Source organism: Gallinula chloropus, assembly GCF_964237585.1.
Source record: "Gallinula chloropus genome assembly, chromosome: Z".
NCBI lineage: Eukaryota > Metazoa > Chordata > Aves > Gruiformes > Rallidae > Gallinula > Gallinula chloropus.
This window is the reverse complement of record NC_140089.1, coordinates 35633373-35652121: the sequence shown is the minus strand read 5'-3', so window position 1 is coordinate 35652121 and position 18749 is coordinate 35633373. Positions and strand designations below refer to the sequence as shown.

Here is an 18749-nt window from a genome sequence, read left to right as displayed (position 1 = left end):
CCCGCAGTATGTTTATATTCCAGTGACCTTTGCCTTTTTGGTGTCATTTCTGCACCCTGCTGTCTCCCTTTTGTATCACATTGCTACCTATTACAAAACCTTATTTTTTTCTCTTTTTTTGGTGTAAATTTTTTAGGTAAACAGTCAAAGGAAAAAGGCCTCATTAAGATCATGTTGTATATATTGCAAGTAATCATGCATAGTTCCCTAATGAATACTAAAGATGGAAATCAATCTCCCAGTTCTTCTGCCATTCATATACCCAGCATATAGTACAGCTGAATCTCCTTATTGAGGCACGATTTGGGTTCAATCAGAAAACCAAGCATGTAATGAAATCCAATTTATGAGTATAACTTATTGGCACTTTTACCCCAGTGTTTCTGTCCTTGGGCAGCTTCTCAATTCCTTACAGTGCCCCTGGTTAAGCAAATTTCTTTCTGACTTCTTTGGAAGTTTTAGTTACAAGTCCAGGAAGACTCAGATCTTGTTGCTTACATTTTCCAGTTAGGGTTATGGCTTTAGTCAGTTTAGAATTAAAGTGAGAAAAGGACCATCTGACTTGACTGCTAGATGTCTTGCCCTGCTTTCTGTGTAGTCCATGTTAGATGGAGCGAGGATGTCAGATGTGATTTGTTTGTATTAACACTGTGCACTGTGGAAGGTCTTGGCTGAAAAGAGCCTGGGTGTTTCTTGTGGCTGTGCGAATACAATCTCATCGGTGCTCTTTGTGAATGCTTCCTGTTTCTCATAAAAATTATGCGTCATTCCTTCAGTGCTGGTGAAACTGAGGCTCAGAAGAAGAGGCTTAAGTGTCTTACTAAATTTATGGAAAGACTGCCAGAGCAATCTTAAACACAATTTTACTTCTCGGTGAGTTATGCAGCACTGACACCAAATAGTAAAACCACAAGTGATTTCAGGGACTGTTAGTATAAAGGCAAATATTCTCACATGGCATACCAAAATGGCAACTAGATATGCAAAAATTGGTGAAAGTGAGTACTAAAATCAATCACTGCTGTAATTATGTGCATGCTGGGTATTTCCAAACCACTTACATGCAAAATTGTGCTGGAAGGTTAATTTATAGGTGGAATTATTTCAGTGTTTTGCCATGTTTGTGTCTCTGTTTACATCCTATCCTGAAAAGTCCCTGTGGCACTTCAGCCTAAAAGTTTTGTCTTCATACATTGTGTGCTTGGTGGTTTGATTGCCTCTAGGAGCCATGTCTGCCTAAGGGCAAACACTCTTTTACTTGCCACAAGTTAGTGGCAAAGCTTCTTCAGAGACATTTCAATAAATCTTCCACTCTCAAAGGTTGTAAAGAAGCAGGGTTAGGGAAATGTTCCTCTATAGTTGAAGTCTAAGATGGTAGATTTCAAAACTGTTTAAAGAATTTGCATGCCCAATTTCTATAAAATATTGATATTCTGCCTTAAGATAAATGTAAGGGGAAAATGGGTCACATTTAATGTATATTGAATTTTTTTTTTTTTTTTTTTTTTTTTTTTTTTTTTTTTTTTTTTTTTTTTGTGAGCAGTTACCATGAAGCACCTGGTCACCTCACATTAATTCCTCACTTAAGAAAGTATTTGGAAATCTTTTGAAAGTCTCAGCCTGAACTGGTGGTGAAGGGAATTAATGTTTGTATTGGAAATTTTTTTCAGTTCTTAAGGCAAAATACCTGGGAAGTGGCACTGGTATTTCAAAATAAATGTCAAATAATGAGATAATAATAATTGCTGAAAGATGACTTTGGACCTTCTCAAAGCTACCAAATCAGTGTGTATCCAGGCTAATGGGAGTTCTGTTGTTATGAATTAGTGACAGATTTTGCCATTTAATAGTTGTCACCAACTTGACAGTTAGAAATCAAAGCAAATTTTGTTGACATCATAGGAGTGATACCACAGTAAATGCAAGAAGACTGTGAGGCTCTGGTTGTGCTTAGAATTTTTACTCTGAGTGTGGACAGCGGTTTACTGTGAAAAAAGCTTGTCACACGCCTAACTGTAAAAAGGCTTGATGTATTTGCTATGATTAAATGAAGCTCAAACTGCTGTGATTAAATATATGGTAACCCCACAGTGATCTATCATGGTTTTAAGAATAAAAATGCTGTATGCAGTCTTATTCAGGGGGAAAAAAAAGTGGGAAAAAAAAAGTCATTGTCTTGTGAATTATACATTCTTATCTGGTCCATAATCAAGAGCATTCCATAACAAAGTGAATATTTTATCAAAAGTCAACCAATATGTTTTAAAAATCAGAAGAAGCATTTAAAACTAGTGCCCTTGCATCCTAATAGTTATACTGGAGTTGCAGAGGTGAATACACATTCAGGAGGAGCAGGAAAGAGTCCAAATTAATGTTTCTTTTCTAAAAACAGTTAGATACTGTCTCCCTACTACCAGTTTGCATGGATGCTTTATAGTTGGCATTTGACAGAGTGTCATCATCTTTCAGGCCAGTGCTTTCAAATGTATTTCAAGGTTGGTGAACCTGAAATATGAAAAGGCATTTTGCAACTGAGGTGCCCTGTGAAGAAGTTCAGTCCCAAGAGGAGTCATGTGTTGTGGATCCAGTACTTTCACACCACTCCCCGCAAATTAGTCCAGAACTAGCACTCCAGCAGGTTGCTTGTGCAGGGGGTCTGTGCTGCTGGCATATGTCTTTGGGATGAGATATAAAACAGAGGACCTGCATACTTTTGGTCAATAAAGACCCTGTAGGCCATTTAGCAAGAGCGTGGGTGGTTAACAGCAGTATCCTGGCTGGGTTTCAGCTGCGGTTATTGCATTCCACCTCCTTACGTTCCGTCTGCAGTTTCAGCAGGACATGGTGTTCCTCACTTTCACTCCGAAACCGTTGAGCAGTGCTCCTGTGCGTCGTTACACAGCTGCTGTGCTCCACCATGGTGGTACGCCTCGACATATATTCAAACAAATTTGGCTCCACATTGTGTTTCAGGGCTAAGTTATGTCGAAATTACTTTCCAGCATGGTCAGAGGAATTACTCTGGATTCAAACTGCAATTACTCTGAATCTAAAGTATAGCCAGCTTTGACCCAGAGTCTGCAGTATCAGAGGAGTCCGCAAAGGTCTTTGGGGGTCCTTTTGGTCAAAATGCAAAGCTTCTTGCTGCAGAATGTATGTGGACACCAGGAGTCTAAGGAGCAACCAAAACGAATGCTGTTACAGACCTGGCAGCAAAAGTAAATATAAGCATGCCTATAAGTAATAAAATCTCCTTCATGTTACTTTTCATTTGAACACACGCTGCCAGGGCCGTTCTCAGCAGTACTTTGGGAAAGACAGGCTGCTTCTCTTCCCCTGCTGTACCATGCTGGTATCCCCATGCACACCCTGTGTCTTTGGGGCAAAGAAAACAAGTCCAACAGGTAAGAGAAAAGGGGTGTCAGAAGGGAAGAAGATCTATTGCTTTTGATTTTTCTAGCAGAGTGGAGGCTGCAGTGAAGCCAGAAGATAAAGATTTCCATTATTGACTGAGAACTCAGTAGTGCTGCACTGTGTTTGTTCCTGTTGCAGCAGTATAACTCAAGAAAAGGACTGCTGACACTTAAGCATTGTTTTCATATGGTTTCGGCTGGTGAAGGGCAGCTGGTGGGAGGGGGATGAGAACTGACCGATGAGGGTAAAAAATTCTGACCGGGGCGTTTTGCAGGCTGGGTATGTTAAATCAGTTACCTATGCATCATCATGGTGAGCATGTATCCATACCTTTTCTTATGTTTACTGGTGCAAAGATGACTTCGATTCATCACGGTAAAAATGGAAAAATGAGTATGTGATTGTATGTGTGAGTGTAAATTTATATGGAAAATGAGAGACAACATTTACCACAGCCCTATTGAGGTCAACGGGTGTTAGCCAAAGTGAGCAAGAGGCGTTGAACATTGTGAGCTCATGTGCTGTTGAACACTCCTGTTAACTTTTACCACAGGAGTAGTAGTGGGATTACCCATAGCATAACAGCTTGGAAATTAATTGGGAAGCAAGGAGAAGCTCCTGGGAAATTCAGCCAAAACAAAAACAACAAACCCTAAATCATGGAAATTATGTAGGCTTTTCTCTATTAGAAACAAATGTTGATTTTTTTTTTCTGTCTACACCCTAATTAAAACCATCCTCTGCAATTATAGTATGACCAAATGAATATCTTTGTCTGCTTTTCAACTGTTACAGCTGCACTCAAAATGTTTCTTTTAGATTAGCTAGAAAATATTTATCTCTTTAAGATGGGCTTATAGAAGAAAGATTTGTGATGAACACTAGGCTTGCTTCATTATTTAATCAAACATGTATCTATGTAATAGTTTGCTGATATGTAATGATACTTCGCTGATATGCATCAAAAGCAGCAGCATCAAAAGCAGCAGTTCATGGTGCATACAAACACTTACTAAAATATGAATGCTAGCAACATGTTTTTCTGTGTAACTTGGAGTGGTTCTCAGAAGTTATCACAGTGGTGCCCCCAAACACTCTTTGAGTGCTTCCCAGAACATAAGGCTTACTTAAGAAGCAATTTTAACTTTTTTTAACCTTTCTATTAATCTCAACTTTTGTATAATCATCTCTCACTATGTATACAGCCAGATGTTTATATGCATTTCACCTCTGTCAAGAAGTTAATTGGTAAGATAAAAACAGAACTGCAAGAAGTCTGCACACATACTGCCTGTATGTGTACATACATGTGTTTGGGTGTGTGTAGACATACAAAATTACCTGCAGGTAATACAGGCACAGAAGCCTTGCACAAAGTGAGAGTAGAAAACAACCTATTTCATAAAAAAAGTTCAAGGTTTACAGTGTATTTTTGTTTAGGCTGTCCTTATTTTCTAAATAGGCAGTTTTTAAATTGGCAGGTTTTAAACCTGAATTGAAAGCTTGAAATTTGCAAAGCTTAAAGGCCCTCAGGAAATGAAGGCTCATCTTCACAATACTTCCCAATTAAGCTCCTAAAAATTAGAGTGATCTTTGTGTTCATCTTCTATTGTGACCTGTTTGTATCATCCAAGATAATAAGTTTGACACCCATCATTTGTTCTGTCTGACCCAGAAGTTTAAGGCAGGATATACCCTAACATATCCTGACACACCTCTTCCTAACATACGGTCAGCAAAAATTGAGCGAGGCAGGTTCAGGGTGATTAACCATGACAATTGCTTTATAGATCTAATGTAGTATGTGTGCATGTGAATCCATATCTACACAAATAATAGTCAAGTGTGGGTTTAGACCTAGAAAAAAATTCAAGGTTACATCTTATATCTTTGGAGGTTAATTCAATATGATTTAGAGATTAAAAGAAATCAGAATTCTTCATCTAAAATCGCGAGCTACCCACTGAAATAAAATAATGAAATAACGTAATAAGACAGAACTAAAAGCAAGGCTGTATGGGCAAAGGAGAAGAGCATCACTGCATGCCTTACGGGCTGGGCTTACTTGTCATTGCCTGGCTTAAAGCTATAAGCATGCAGTGGTATCTCTACACTCACTGACTTCCTTGAACACATTGTCACGGGAGGCTTGGCTTAATCAGTTGTGAGCTGAAAAAAAGTAATATAAATTGGAAGCTTTTGTCATGAAATATTTAAATGTGGATATGATTTAATGGCTTTGGGGAGAAAATTTAGCGTGAGAGATTGTAAGAAACAAGAAATCGATTACATGTAAGAAAGGACTTGAACCTCTAATCAAGTATTACCATATACAGAGAGATCCCTAGCTAGTTATAGCTTAATTCAAAAGGGATAATGGTTAAGGTTTTTTGTAATTTTAAGTTTTATCGAAAAATGTCATTCCTATTCGTTCTTTATCTAGCTTTGCATAATACATACTTACGGTGATTTATGAAAGCCATCGCTGTGTAAATATTGAAGCATATGCTACACAGTATCCATAAGTAGAGTGGTTTCTATGAAATATAGGCATCTGTGCAATTTTTCTTTACTTTTGCTGTGGGAGAAAAGCCAAACAACTCCTTGCTGAAAATTAACGAAATGTAGCTTGGTAGGACTAGGAGTAGGCAGGGATCATTTAAGAGCAGCTTTCTGATTCCCTGCTGTTTCTATGACAGCGAGGGTAACCCCATGACAATCACACCCCTGACTGCCGGTTTCTCTGATCAGTGGGACTTAGCAGCTGCCGAAGGCCTGGCCCTCCTCACTGCAAATCCCTAAACGAAAAGGAACAAAGGGTGGTGGCCTCTCATTGAGAGATAGCTCATGCAGCCAACCGCCGGCTTCCCTGAGTTAAGCTGTGGAATAAGCCCCTGAAAGCACACCGGCAGCCCCGTGTTGGGACAATGTCTGCCTGTTCTGTGCATGCAAAGAGCTGGGTGCGCTGGCAGTGGGTGAGGGACTGTGCCTACCTCCTTCCCCTTATGTGTGGGAATCTGTTACGGGATCTGTAACTACTGTTCTCATGAGCTATTGCTGTGCTGGCTGTATTTAATTTTTATTTACTTAAATATCCGTTTTTGTAAAGCATCCATCTGTTGCATAAGCCTGTGAGTGATTTGCAAATTAAAGCAAAAACAAAACAAATTACTACTAGTAGTACATTACAAAGCAGAGTGCAGCTGGCTGCAGACAGGAATCCTAATTCAATACATGTAAGCAGTGTAAATTAGACAATGTTATTTCCATCTTCAAACAATGCAAGTTACAGTTAGAAGGAATTAATACTTGTGGCTTGGGATTAGAAAAGTGTGTGTGTAGATGGGATCGGGGTGACAGCGAACGCCTAGAGACCAAAATCTGAGCTGAGTCTGGTTTTGCAGTTCCAGGTAGGAATTACTCAACTGTAGAACTGGTATGATTGTGGGAGAAGTAGATGTAAGAAGCTTTAGGTCACACTTATGGCTAGAGAAACCAAAGGTAGTTCAAGGCAAAGAAGATACAATCTTAGAGCTTTAAAATATTAACCTGACCTTTAATTTTGTGTTTATGGTGCTGGTGGGTGGGGTTTTTTCTCCCTCCCCTCTATGCTTTTGCTTTGTTTCGTTTTATTTTGTTGTTGAGTTCTGAATTATTTCTACTGAATACCACTGACTGCCTGTGAAATAGCACTCCATCGGACAGGTAGAACTGAGAGACCATGGAAATCAAGGATGTCCACAGTACTTAAGTTGTTCAAGGGTGGGGACATTTCCTGACTAATGCTGCAAGGCAGAACCAGCATCTGCATCATGGTGTTTCATTCATCACTGTGTAAATATATGCTGAACATTTTCTGCATAGAAATGGTTGCTGGAGCTTTCCATCTGGGTCAGCTGGGTAAGATTTTCCGTAATTAATTGCTGTTGAGGGTTTCATAGTCTTGTAAGGTTTGATTGTGAATGGTCATGTGTGGAGCCTTTCTGAAGGTTTTACAGTTGCACCTAAGGTACTTGAAGCATACATGGCATTGACCTTTGTCATTAACTTTGTATCTAGAGAGGTGACATAGATCAGAACTGAAATAATAAAACCAGCTGTAATTAAATAAATATATGCTTTATTATTTGGGGTAAATTGCATTTTCCAGTAGCCTAGAAAATGGGAGGGGAGAGATGAATGAATCCTCTGAAAAGAGTGAAAGGGAGAAAGGAAAGGAGAAGGGGGATGGATGGAGGGAAGGAGAGAGAGAGAGAAGGAGAGAAAGAGAGAAAGAGAGAGAGAAAGAGAAAATAAAAGGGAAGGGAAGGGAAGGGAAGGGAAGGGAAGGGAAGGGAAGGGAAGGGAAGGGAAGGGAAGGGAAGGGAAGGGAAGGGAAGGGAAGGGAAGGGAAGGGAAGGGAAGGGAAGGGAAGGGAAGGGAAGGGAAGGGAAGGGAAGGGAAGGGAAGGGAAGGGAAGGGAAGGGAAGGGAAAGAGAAAAAGAAAAAAGAAGAAAAGAAAAGAAAAAAAGAAAAGAAAAGAAAAGAAAAGAAAAGAAAAGAAAAGAAAAGAAAAGAAAAGAAAAGAAAAGAAAAGAAAAGAAAAGAAAAGAAAAGAAAAGAAAAGGAAAAGATTAAAGAGAAAAAAAGAAAGAAAAGAAAGAAAAGAAAAGTAGGAAGAAGGGAAGAAATGGAAAGAAGAGACAAGAGGGTTTTGCAGTACTGTGTAGTCCAGAGTTTTATGATAAGGTTCTGAAGCTGAGATTCAAGATTTAAAAAGATCAGAAACAGTGTAGACGAGTATCTTGCAAGGCTTTCAAACTGTTTAACGCATGAGGAAGCATTGGAGTAATTTTGGTTTGATGGTCTGCAACACTGCTTGTTGGTTATAGTTACTGTGCTGATGTTATGTCCAGCATTTGCCCAAAAGGAAAGATGCCAATAAAATGATGTATTCATTATATAAGTATTTTAATATGATTTTATCAATACATGCTGGAATGGATTGCCTGACATTACATTGCAGAATTTTTAAGTCCTACCTTCAGGCAAATCTCATGCTTACCAGCAAAAATGAAAGTGTGAAATGCTTTTTAATGTATATTTAACAACAGATAGTCTGGTGATTACTGATGTGTATTCTCTCTGGATTTTTCCCTTGCTATCAGAAGGCAATGTTAAGAGACAACATTTTTACACATTTATGCTATCTACATCCATCAGATGCTTACTTTTTACATATTTTTAACTGTCATTTATAACCAGGCTGCAAAAAGTAATCTCTTAAGTCTAGATGATACCAAGATCGTGAGCTCACAATCAATTGCCAATAATAGTCCAGTTATGCTTAAAACTAGTGCTTATAATTTCATTATAAGCTTTGATGCAAGCTTATAATGAATGTGTTCTTTGGTATTGCTGTCATGGGGGGAGTGGGGGTGTGTGCAGGGAGGGAAAATTAAGGAGTAAGGCACAAGTTTTATGTGCTATTTTTCAGACTTTTTGCCTTATATCACAATTTCACATGGGATGGCCATGAATTACTTCAGTCATATGTCTGCTTGTATTTAAGAAGCAAATCTGTCAGATGCATTTATTTATTAGTAGCAATTAAAGTTCAATTTTCCATGTTTTACAATAAAATGCAGAGAAGCAGTTCATGTTTTACACTAATGTGTACTAAACGGTAGCATTGTACATGGGTCACTATTGTTAAAATAAAAGTGTTGAAATCATTTTAGATCCCAGAGCCCCATGGTCTACCTTTTTTTCGCTCTGACATAATTAGACTCAATCTGTTTCTCAGACTGTAGCTCTAATTACTGTATTTGCATGGCTAGAAAGTTTGCTTTTTTTTTTGTCAAGCTCTATTAATGCTGTTTGCATGTTCTTTTTGAACTTGGTGTTTCATGTTCAGCCAGCAGAGCACCTTCTATTGAATTCAATAATTATGCAGAATCAATAAGTTTTTTCTTTGTGTTTGTCTTTGTTGTTTCTTTGATATGGCCTCTAGGATGCTGCAGGCAAGGTGCTGGACCGCTGGGCCATCATGTCCAGGGAAGAAGAGATCATTACCCTTCAGCAGTTCCTGAGATTTGGAGAAACCAAATCCATCGTGGAGCTGATGGCAATTCAAGAAAAAGAAGGGCAGGCTGTGGCTGTGCCATCTTCAAAGACAGATTCAGATATAAGGACTTTTATTGAAAGCAATAATCGCACCAGGAGCCCAAGTCTCCTTGCTCACCTGGAGAATAGCAACCCTTCCAGCATTCATCATTTTGAAAACATCCCGAATAGCCTTGCATTCCTGCTTCCATTCCAGTACATAAATCCAGTCTCTGCTCCGCTGCTGGGGCTGCCTCCAAACGGCCTCCTGCTGGAACAGCCGGCAATGAGGCTCCGTGAACCAAGCCTTACGACCCAAAATGAATATAACGAGAGTAGTGAGTCTGAAGTTTCCCCTACGCCTTTCAAGAATGAGCAAACATCCAGCAGGAATGCTTTGACCAGCATCACAAATGTTGAGCCCAAAACTGAGCCAGCCTGCGTCTCCCCTGTTCAGACGCCCACACCTGTCAATGATTTATCCAAACCAGAACACACTAAAAGCTCGTTCCGCATTCACAGAATGAGGAGAATGGGATCGGCCTCCAGGAAAGGACGGGTGTTTTGCAATGCATGTGGCAAAACCTTCTATGACAAAGGTACTCTGAAAATCCACTACAACGCCGTTCACCTGAAAATCAAGCACCGGTGCACTATCGAGGGCTGCAACATGGTCTTCAGCTCTCTCAGAAGCCGCAACCGCCACAGCGCTAACCCCAACCCCCGACTGCACATGCCTATGCTAAGGAATAACCGTGACAAAGACCTAATTCGTGCGACGTCAGGTGCCGCTACTCCAGTCATAGCAAGTACAAAATCCAACCTAACTTTAACAAGCCCTGGGCGCCCACCAATGGGGTTCACCACACCCCCTCTAGATCCTGTACTACAGAACCCTCTTCCCAGTCAGCTGGTGTTCCCGGCTTTAAAGACTGTCCAACCTGTTCCTCCTTTTTACAGAAATTTACTTACTCCTGGAGAGATGGTGAGCCCTCCAACCTCACTCCCTACTAGTCCAATAATACCAGCAGTGAGTGGTATGGAGCAGCATCCCCCTCCTCCCTCAGAATCATCAGTACCTTCTGTGCTGATGCCCACCCCAGAGCCTAATGCTGACCTAGCCCCCAAGAAGAAGCCAAGGAAGTCAAGTATGCCAGTTAAAATTGAAAAAGAAGTTATTGATACTGCTGATGAGTTTGATGATGAAGATGAAGAGGTGAATGACAGCAGCACAATGGTGAATGACATTGGTCATGACAATCACTGCCATTCTCAGGAGGAAATGAGCCCGGGCCTGTCTGTGAAAGACTTTTCCAAAAGTGACAGAAGCAGATGCATTTCCAGACCAGACATAAGAAGGGCAGACAGCATGACATCAGAAGATCAGGAGCATGAGAGAGACTACGAAAATGAGTCAGAGTCATCGGAGCCCAAACTGTGTGAGGAATCCATGGAAGGCGATGACCGCCTCCACGAACCTGGTGAAAAATCTATGATGCACAGTGACAGACCAGATGAAAACCACAATGACTCTTCCAACCAGGATGTCATTAAGGTGAAGGAAGAGTATACAGACCCTACATATGATATGTTCTACATGAGCCAATATGGACTATACAATGGAGGCAGCGCCAGTATGGCTGCTCTTCATGAAAGCTTTGCTTCTACATTCAACTACAGCAGCCCTCAGAAGTTCTCCCCAGAAGGTGAAATGTGCTCCAGCCCAGACCCCAAGATCTGCTATGTGTGCAAGAAAAGTTTCAAGAGTTCCTACAGTGTGAAGCTTCACTACAGAAATGTTCATTTAAAAGAGATGCATGTCTGCACAGTGGCTGGCTGTAACGCTGCGTTCCCATCACGGAGAAGCAGAGACAGGTCAGTAAATATTAACTGATTTTCTACATTATTAAATGTGTTGAATTATGTAAGAATAGGCAGTTTAGGATATATGAAGAAATAGAGAGATGCACAGTAATGACAAGTGACAGTTGTGTTCCCATGACATTGAGAGAGTTTTATCACTTCAAGTTTTTCATTGTTGCTTGGCATTCAGAATAGTATATATTGTGCCATCCTCTTAAGTAACTGGCTAGATAATAAATGTCATTATTCTTTCTGCGTGCCTGTGAACGTGTGTATTGTACTTCTGTTTATGAGCTGCAGCTTTTATTACATTTATTTTCTTTTCCCTGCAGCTTTTAAAACAAGAAAAGCTTCTATTAGATAAATAGTAAATTATACACGATAGAAATATCTTCATGCATGCATATCAAACCATAGACCTAGTAAGGAGGGGAAGGGTTGGATGGACAGTTGAATGCGTGGATGGAGACAGAGAACAAAAGGACTGGAAAAAATGATTTCCATCCCCATGAGGCCATATAAAAGCAAACAGGAAGCATTAGATGACTATTCTTTCTTCTCTTCTATTTTTAAAACTAGCTGCTATGTTGTAGTAAGAACAAGTGAATATCTGGAGTACTGTGTCCAGGCCTGGGGCCCACAATACAAGAAAGATGTAGAACTGTTGGAGAGGGTCCAGAGGAGGGCCACAATATGACAATTAGAGGGCTGGAGCACTTCCCCTACAAAGAGAGGCTGAGGCAGCTGGGCTTGTTCAGCCTGGAGAAGAGAAGGCTGTGGGGGGACCTCATTGCAGCCTTCCAGTACCTGAAGGGAGCATACAAACAGGAGGGGAATCAACTTTTTAAAAGGGTAGAGAGTGGCAGAACAAGGGGGAATGGATTAAAATTAAAGGAAGGAAGGTTTAGATTAGATATTAGGGGGAAGTTTTTTACAGAGAGAGTGGTAAGGTGCTGGAACAGGCTCCCCAGAGAGGTAGTGGATGCCCTGTCCCTGGAAGTGTTCAGGGCCAGGCTGGATGGGGCCCTGGGCAACCTTGTGTAGATCCAGGCCTGGAGGTTGGTGTCCCTGCCTGTGGCAGGGGGTTTGGAGCTCTATGATCCTTGGGGTCCCTTCCAACCCATGCCATTCTATGATTAAGAAAATGGTGTGTCTTTCTTTAGTAGAACTTACACACCTCTGTATCCACTGATGTAATTTAGTCCACTTTATCTTTTTTTCCCCGTGTAAGCAACTCCCTTCCCCACTGATGGGAATTATCCACACTCAAAGAGGAGAGGCTAGACCCCTTCATATTTTTAATATCAACCAGGGTATATTCTGCTGGTCCTTCAGATGACATCACGTCCTAGCTATGCTGCATCAATACTGAAACAGTTTGGCTTAAACAGAAGCAGCTGGTCCTTAAACTCTTAGGTGGTTTTTTTTGTGGGAGGTTTTTTTGTGGGAGGTTTTTTTGGATTGGGGTTTTTTTTTCATACACTATTCTTTTTTATTCCTGAGGAAAATGTAATATAAATGGAATTTGTCAAGGTGGTAGGATAACACAGTTATTTCATACTTGTGGATAAAAGCACTTGCATGTGATGATGATCATCCTGTCACATAACAAAATCTCTCTGGTTCATGGAGAGATGGTGAGATTGGGTCATCTCTTTTGTTTTAGTTGTGTTTCATATTTTTTCATTAAGTTGTAAAAATTTAGCAGACACAAGAAGGAAATTAAACCTAGCTCAACATTTCACACACAGCTCCTTATTTTTTTTTCTTTGAAATTGATGTGGCTTGAAAGTGAATATATCATGTCATATAAAATGAAAGCAAGTTAGTGTTGGGGATACCAAGGAGCCAAATTTCACAGTCCCTGAATCTCTCACGTGTTCTGTTGCCATTTATGAAATCCACTAAACAGGAAAATTAAAAAAATAGATAACAATACAAGTTCAAAACAGCTAAGAAGGACAATCTAGAAAGTCTGCATTTCAGTATGATAAAACTACTGGACATGAAACAGGTAACACTAAAGTAAGAATCACTTCTTGGGGCATCCTGATAACTTTTATGAGACTTGAGTGTCATAAAGCATGTGAGACAGTGGTATAATCCATGCTGAGTTTAGATATATGCAACCATTTCAGATTCTGAAATTGCACAGGTTTTGTTAGTCAAGAATTTGTCTTGGTTGATCTGTTTCCTCCAGTGAATTATGAAAAGACAGTCATGTACCAAGTAAAAAAGCCACTTTATGAAAAGTCAGTTATGTGGTATGGCAAAACAGCTTTGCATTCAGCATGTGAAATAAGAAGTGGCTGGTTTCAAGACTGGGAACTTTATGCAATATATTAAATTTCAGCAGGAATCCATTGATAGATCATGCTAATAATAAAGTTAACACAGTAAAGATTTATATATTCTAAGAGAGATATGTGATGTCATACATAAAATATTTCTAAGACAAGAACATTAAAAAGGGCACATTTTGAAAATATTTTGTGTACTATGTAGGATACTGTTATTAAGTTTAATAAAAGCAAGTCATAAAATAAAAATCTGATTCAAGAACTTACAATGCAGACTGCATATTTCAAGGCAAAATTATTATTTACGTGCCATTTTGGGTTGTATAAGGCACAAGAATTAAATATCTTATGTATCTTTTTATATCATTCCACCAGTAACATTCAGAACATGTTTCAGTTACGTGTTGCATGTGGGACAAAAGAAATTTTTAGGCAAATGCGGAGAGTTAAGAGTAGTTATACACTTAAAATAATTTAAAGTTTTTGTGTGCCCATTGGATCTTAATATTTGTACAAGTTCATTAATACTCCTGGTTTGCAACCGTTACATGGAAATGCCTGGGAAGAACCAAGTTATACTCTTACAGTTCTTGATAATTGTTTAAGATACTTGAGTGAGAAAAAATCCTTAAAAATTCCCTGGGCTATCCATTCTTATGTAGAAGTTCAATGTCTAGGAATGTGCTGAAATGAAAGCTTATGTACGGCACATGAAAGAAAGTGGATATAAGATTTAAATAAGCTTTTTAAACATTACTTTTAATACTTCCTCAAAAAAGTTGTTTTGGGTTGTTTGTTGGAGTTTCTTTTAAGTTAGGAAGTAAAAACTAAAGTCATATATTCTCACTCTTTTAATTTTCAAACTGTTTGATTGCCCTAAAGACTTTTCCATTTGATTTATTTATTTTTTGCTGATATTCCTTTTAAATACATACATTATTTTTAGAGATAGTCATTACCTAACTATACAATTTCCAGCTCTTCAGATTATGGAGGGTACATCGAAGATAACTGGATGACCAAATTAATAGCATTGCAAAGTGAGAACTTCTTCCAGACACTTAAATCAATTTAACTTAAAAGCTTAGAAACATTTTGCTATTAATTGTTGTAGAAGAAATAAAAAATAGCTACCTAAAATACACAATAATAATTCCTAGATAGTATTTGTCATGTATTTGTGTTCTGTTTAGGACATGTTACAAAAAGTCTGTAATTTGCATGTGTTGTGAGTCACTAGCTAGAGAAGCTTAGAATTTGTTTCCTTTGAAAATTCAATATTTTTCACTACTATCATCTTAATAAAATCAGAGTCCTAGCTACCCCATAGCTCAGAGTCTTGTGAAGTTATATTAATTTTTAGTCATTTTATTAATCGTATTACTAGCATTGTATTAATAATACTATTAATCCTATTATAACCAGTTAGATGTCCAACTCATAACTCCAGTTAGGTTCTAAAAAGACAGAAACTTACATGGAGATAAGTAACATTGGCTGATCCTTTTTGTTTCCTTTATTTATTACTACTTAATTCCACTTTTCCCAGTGGAATTCTAGTTAATCAAAGGTTTGACTTGTGTTTTTACATACACAGGACTCCAAATTGTTGACATTGGGTGTAGCTGTTGTAAAATGATCTTTGCCAGGGTGGGTTTGTAGCACATACTGGTGGTTACCAGAGGCAGCAGATCATGTTAGAAGCAAATGCAGTGCTGCTTTGATTGAAGGAAGGGTTTTGATCCGTGTCACAGTTGCCATGCTCCCTTGTGGAATGTGTCCTGTGGCAATTCATATTAAGCATTCCTAAGTCCAGCTTCATCATTCCTGCATCATTTGTGCCAAGGACAAGTCCTTTATAAATATTCTTCTGCCAGAAAGGTTGGAATATCTTCTGAGATCTTTGACTAAATACTACTATAACTTGTAAATTAGGGTCAAAATAACCAGAAGATTCAGGAGCCCTGCCTCATAGGTGTTTTTTCAACATAGGGAGGAGGAAAGCAAAGCAGAGTCCCCGCACTTACTGTCAATGACCCAGTAATTCTGTTTTCCCCTCTAAAAATTCTACAGTATTGATTTTAAATAGTCAAGCTCCACTGAGCCTAGATTTTTTTTAAAAGGCCCTTTTTTCATCACCTTCTGAACCACAAGTAACATCTCTCATCAAATCAACCTTATACACACCTCTATCTTTGATCATTTCCCCAAACAGAGATATCTGTCTGTCTTTTGCTGGAAGCACCACGCTTGTGAAAACCACTTTTTCTTCCATTCTTCACCAGCCACTCTATTAATTAGCTATTTATCCATATCTATTTCTGATTTTACAACAGATGTCCTTTCTTCTAAAGGCAAGATCTTTTCACAAGAAGGCAAATGAGACTAAATAGGAAAAGAGACTATATTAAAAATTATGTCGATGATCAGAAGCAAAGTCATAAACCTTCTTTTGAACAGAAGAACATCTTTTCCAGTAATTTTGTAGACGGAAAAGTGGGAGAAGGGAAGAAGATACGTTCCTGTAAGAAGAGTGCGCTTGAATAGAAAGCACTGTCCTTTTAAAGTGAATTTTCTCTGGACTCAGAGGACACCTGTCCTGTGAGTGAGGTGAAAGGGCCTGGGGCCCTTGGATTCCCTTGCAGTCTGATTCCCAAACTCATCTGCTAGTTCTGCCCCAGCAGATACTGACTTTGCTTTACAAAGAGATGGGTGTGGTTGATCCTTGAAGCCAGCATTGAGGTGCAGCTGCTCAGGGGATGATCCTGAGCAGTGGTTTAGACATGCAGATGGGAGGAGGGAATAGTTACTTTCTGTCCAGATGACAGCAATGTTCCATCTGAGAGTCTGTGTTAGAGAGCACATGCAGAGGTGAACGTGTGGAAGGGCAAACTTAGAGCTGCTGACTTTGTTTCTGACTCTCACTTTTAAGAGCCAAAATGTTTGTGGTCGCAAACACTGATCAACAGGAGGTGGGTGGACCTTCTGCCTTCAGTAACTGCTGTTGAGAAGCTATTCTCAGATCTTCAGGAGAAATACAGCCATCATCCCTGTCAGCCTCAGTGCATGCTAAATCCCTGTTTCACCTCAGAACTGGCACTGTTAAAACCTGTCTTTCTTTACCTCAGATGCAGCATCAGTAACAATATGTCACCACATTTTTCTTTCTCTCAGTGTATGCAAAATAGATTCATTATCAGTGCACCCATTCAGAGGAACAAAGCAAGAACTTTTCATTTTGTCTTTCTGCTACTGAAGTAGGACTATTAATTGCTCAGATTTTTCTTATATTTTCTCACAAAGTGAGTATGTGTGTGTGTGTATTCCACAAGATGGAAAGGTGATTGAGATCCATGAATTAATTTAAAAACAAAATAATATCTGCTTAGGGTGACTTATAAATAAATATGAGGCAACTATTGGTGCCAAGTGTGATCATGCCACTTGATTGCTAGTTAAATCAGTCCAGATTTAAACATGTAAACTCCTTGATTTGTATGGAGCAAGACATCTGTAGGTGGTTTATTAAAACCTGCTGATATCTCCAGAACTAAATTTGTGCGGATGTAGGCCTCTGGGTAGCTGTATTGAAAAAGCAGAGACATACTTTTTGTCTGGTTACCTGACTTCCAGCCCTGTACAGGTGTGCTTGAATAAATTAACATCAGTTACCTATGATGAGCCACTGCATACATTATCAAGGGAGGTGAAGATGTGAGAAAGCTGCTACCTGCCTCCTGTTATCACCTCCTTGACACAACAGCACCCAATTTTTCATCATCCTACTATCCTTGGAATCTTCTGCGGGTAACTTTTTAGAGAATATTTTCTATAAATGCACTCAAATCTAGGAACATATAGCTCCAGGAAATAAGATATTTTACACCAGTCCATGATAACTATTACTGTATTTCCCCTAATAAAATTAGCTGTCATATACAGCTTGAATTTCCTCCAATAAGAACAAAAAAACCAGGGTTTAAGACATTAGGTATTTGATGAACCATCTGTCAAGAGAAAAAAGCACTACTTCATAAAATTTGTAAAATATAAACATATTTACACCTATAGTACTGTTTCTGGGCATGGTGCAGTTCATGAAGAGACTAGCTGCATATCCAATATGACTGTATGAACCATTAGGTTTCCTCTTGCAGAGACACTAAGATGTGTGTCACTGCTAATGTTCACATAACTCTTCCTTACCAAAGAGAACCTGGATCATAAAGAAACATTTTGTGCCCCCGACCCAACACAAAGCTAACCTCTTCCATGAGTAGTCATGTTGAACACAGACTGCCTGTCACATTGCATACAAACCAATGTGAACAGAAGCAGAATTAAAACTGGAGTGCATAGAACTCATTTCTTCATAAGATTTTTATTCAAAATGAAAGAAATAAATTAAAACAAGCCCCAAAGAGGCTACTTATATGACTAAAGATTGCAGGGTCAGCTCCAGCATGGAGGAAGGTCTTTTCAAAATACACTTACCTATTTGTTTTGAGTTTTGCGTTGGAGGTGGTGGTTTTAAAAATGTTTTTAAAACTATCTGCTTCCTTCCTTATCTTGCTCACTTTTGGTACACAGAATGCTATCACTTTGAGTGTAAGAGTACAGTTTTCCTGTGCAGTGCAAGAAGTCTCGTTTTTTCGTATCAACTTACAGTGACCTGAAAAGTTATTTAAATAAACTGCTACACCAGGATTAAGATAGCTGGTAAGCATAAGTAAATCATCGAAAATACTATCCAAAAGTAAAACATACACGGAGCAATGTTTACCTTGGCTATATGTTGTGACAAATAGTGTAAATGTTCAATTTGTTTTGTGCAGGTTTCCTGTGCAGGTTCTGTGTGTTTTACGTTTGGTGAAAGAGATTATTTGGGAAAACAGTACTGGGAATGTGAATGCATATTCATAATATCCTGGTTGCTCCTAGCATCCTAGGAAATAACTGGAAGAACCAAGACTCTTCTCCAGAGGGTGGGGCAAAAATAAGTATTTTCCACTTATCTGAGTAAATGTAAAGCTGTTCTCCATACATAGAGATGTCCTATCTTCCCTAGAGTCTTTTAAAAGTGGGATA

General features: G+C 39.0%; 1 protein-coding gene across 1 annotated transcript in view; it reads left to right on the top strand.

Moving 5' to 3' along the window:
* The window catches only part of BNC2 (basonuclin zinc finger protein 2), a gene marked incomplete at both ends in the record, with an annotated part of 234956 nt that overhangs the window by 200352 nt on the left and 15855 nt on the right, over positions 1 to 18749 (top strand). The window contains 1 exon segment of the mRNA XM_084278746.1: positions 9407 to 11373. Within this exon segment, the coding sequence (XP_084134872.1) occupies positions 9407 to 11373 (1967 nt within the window).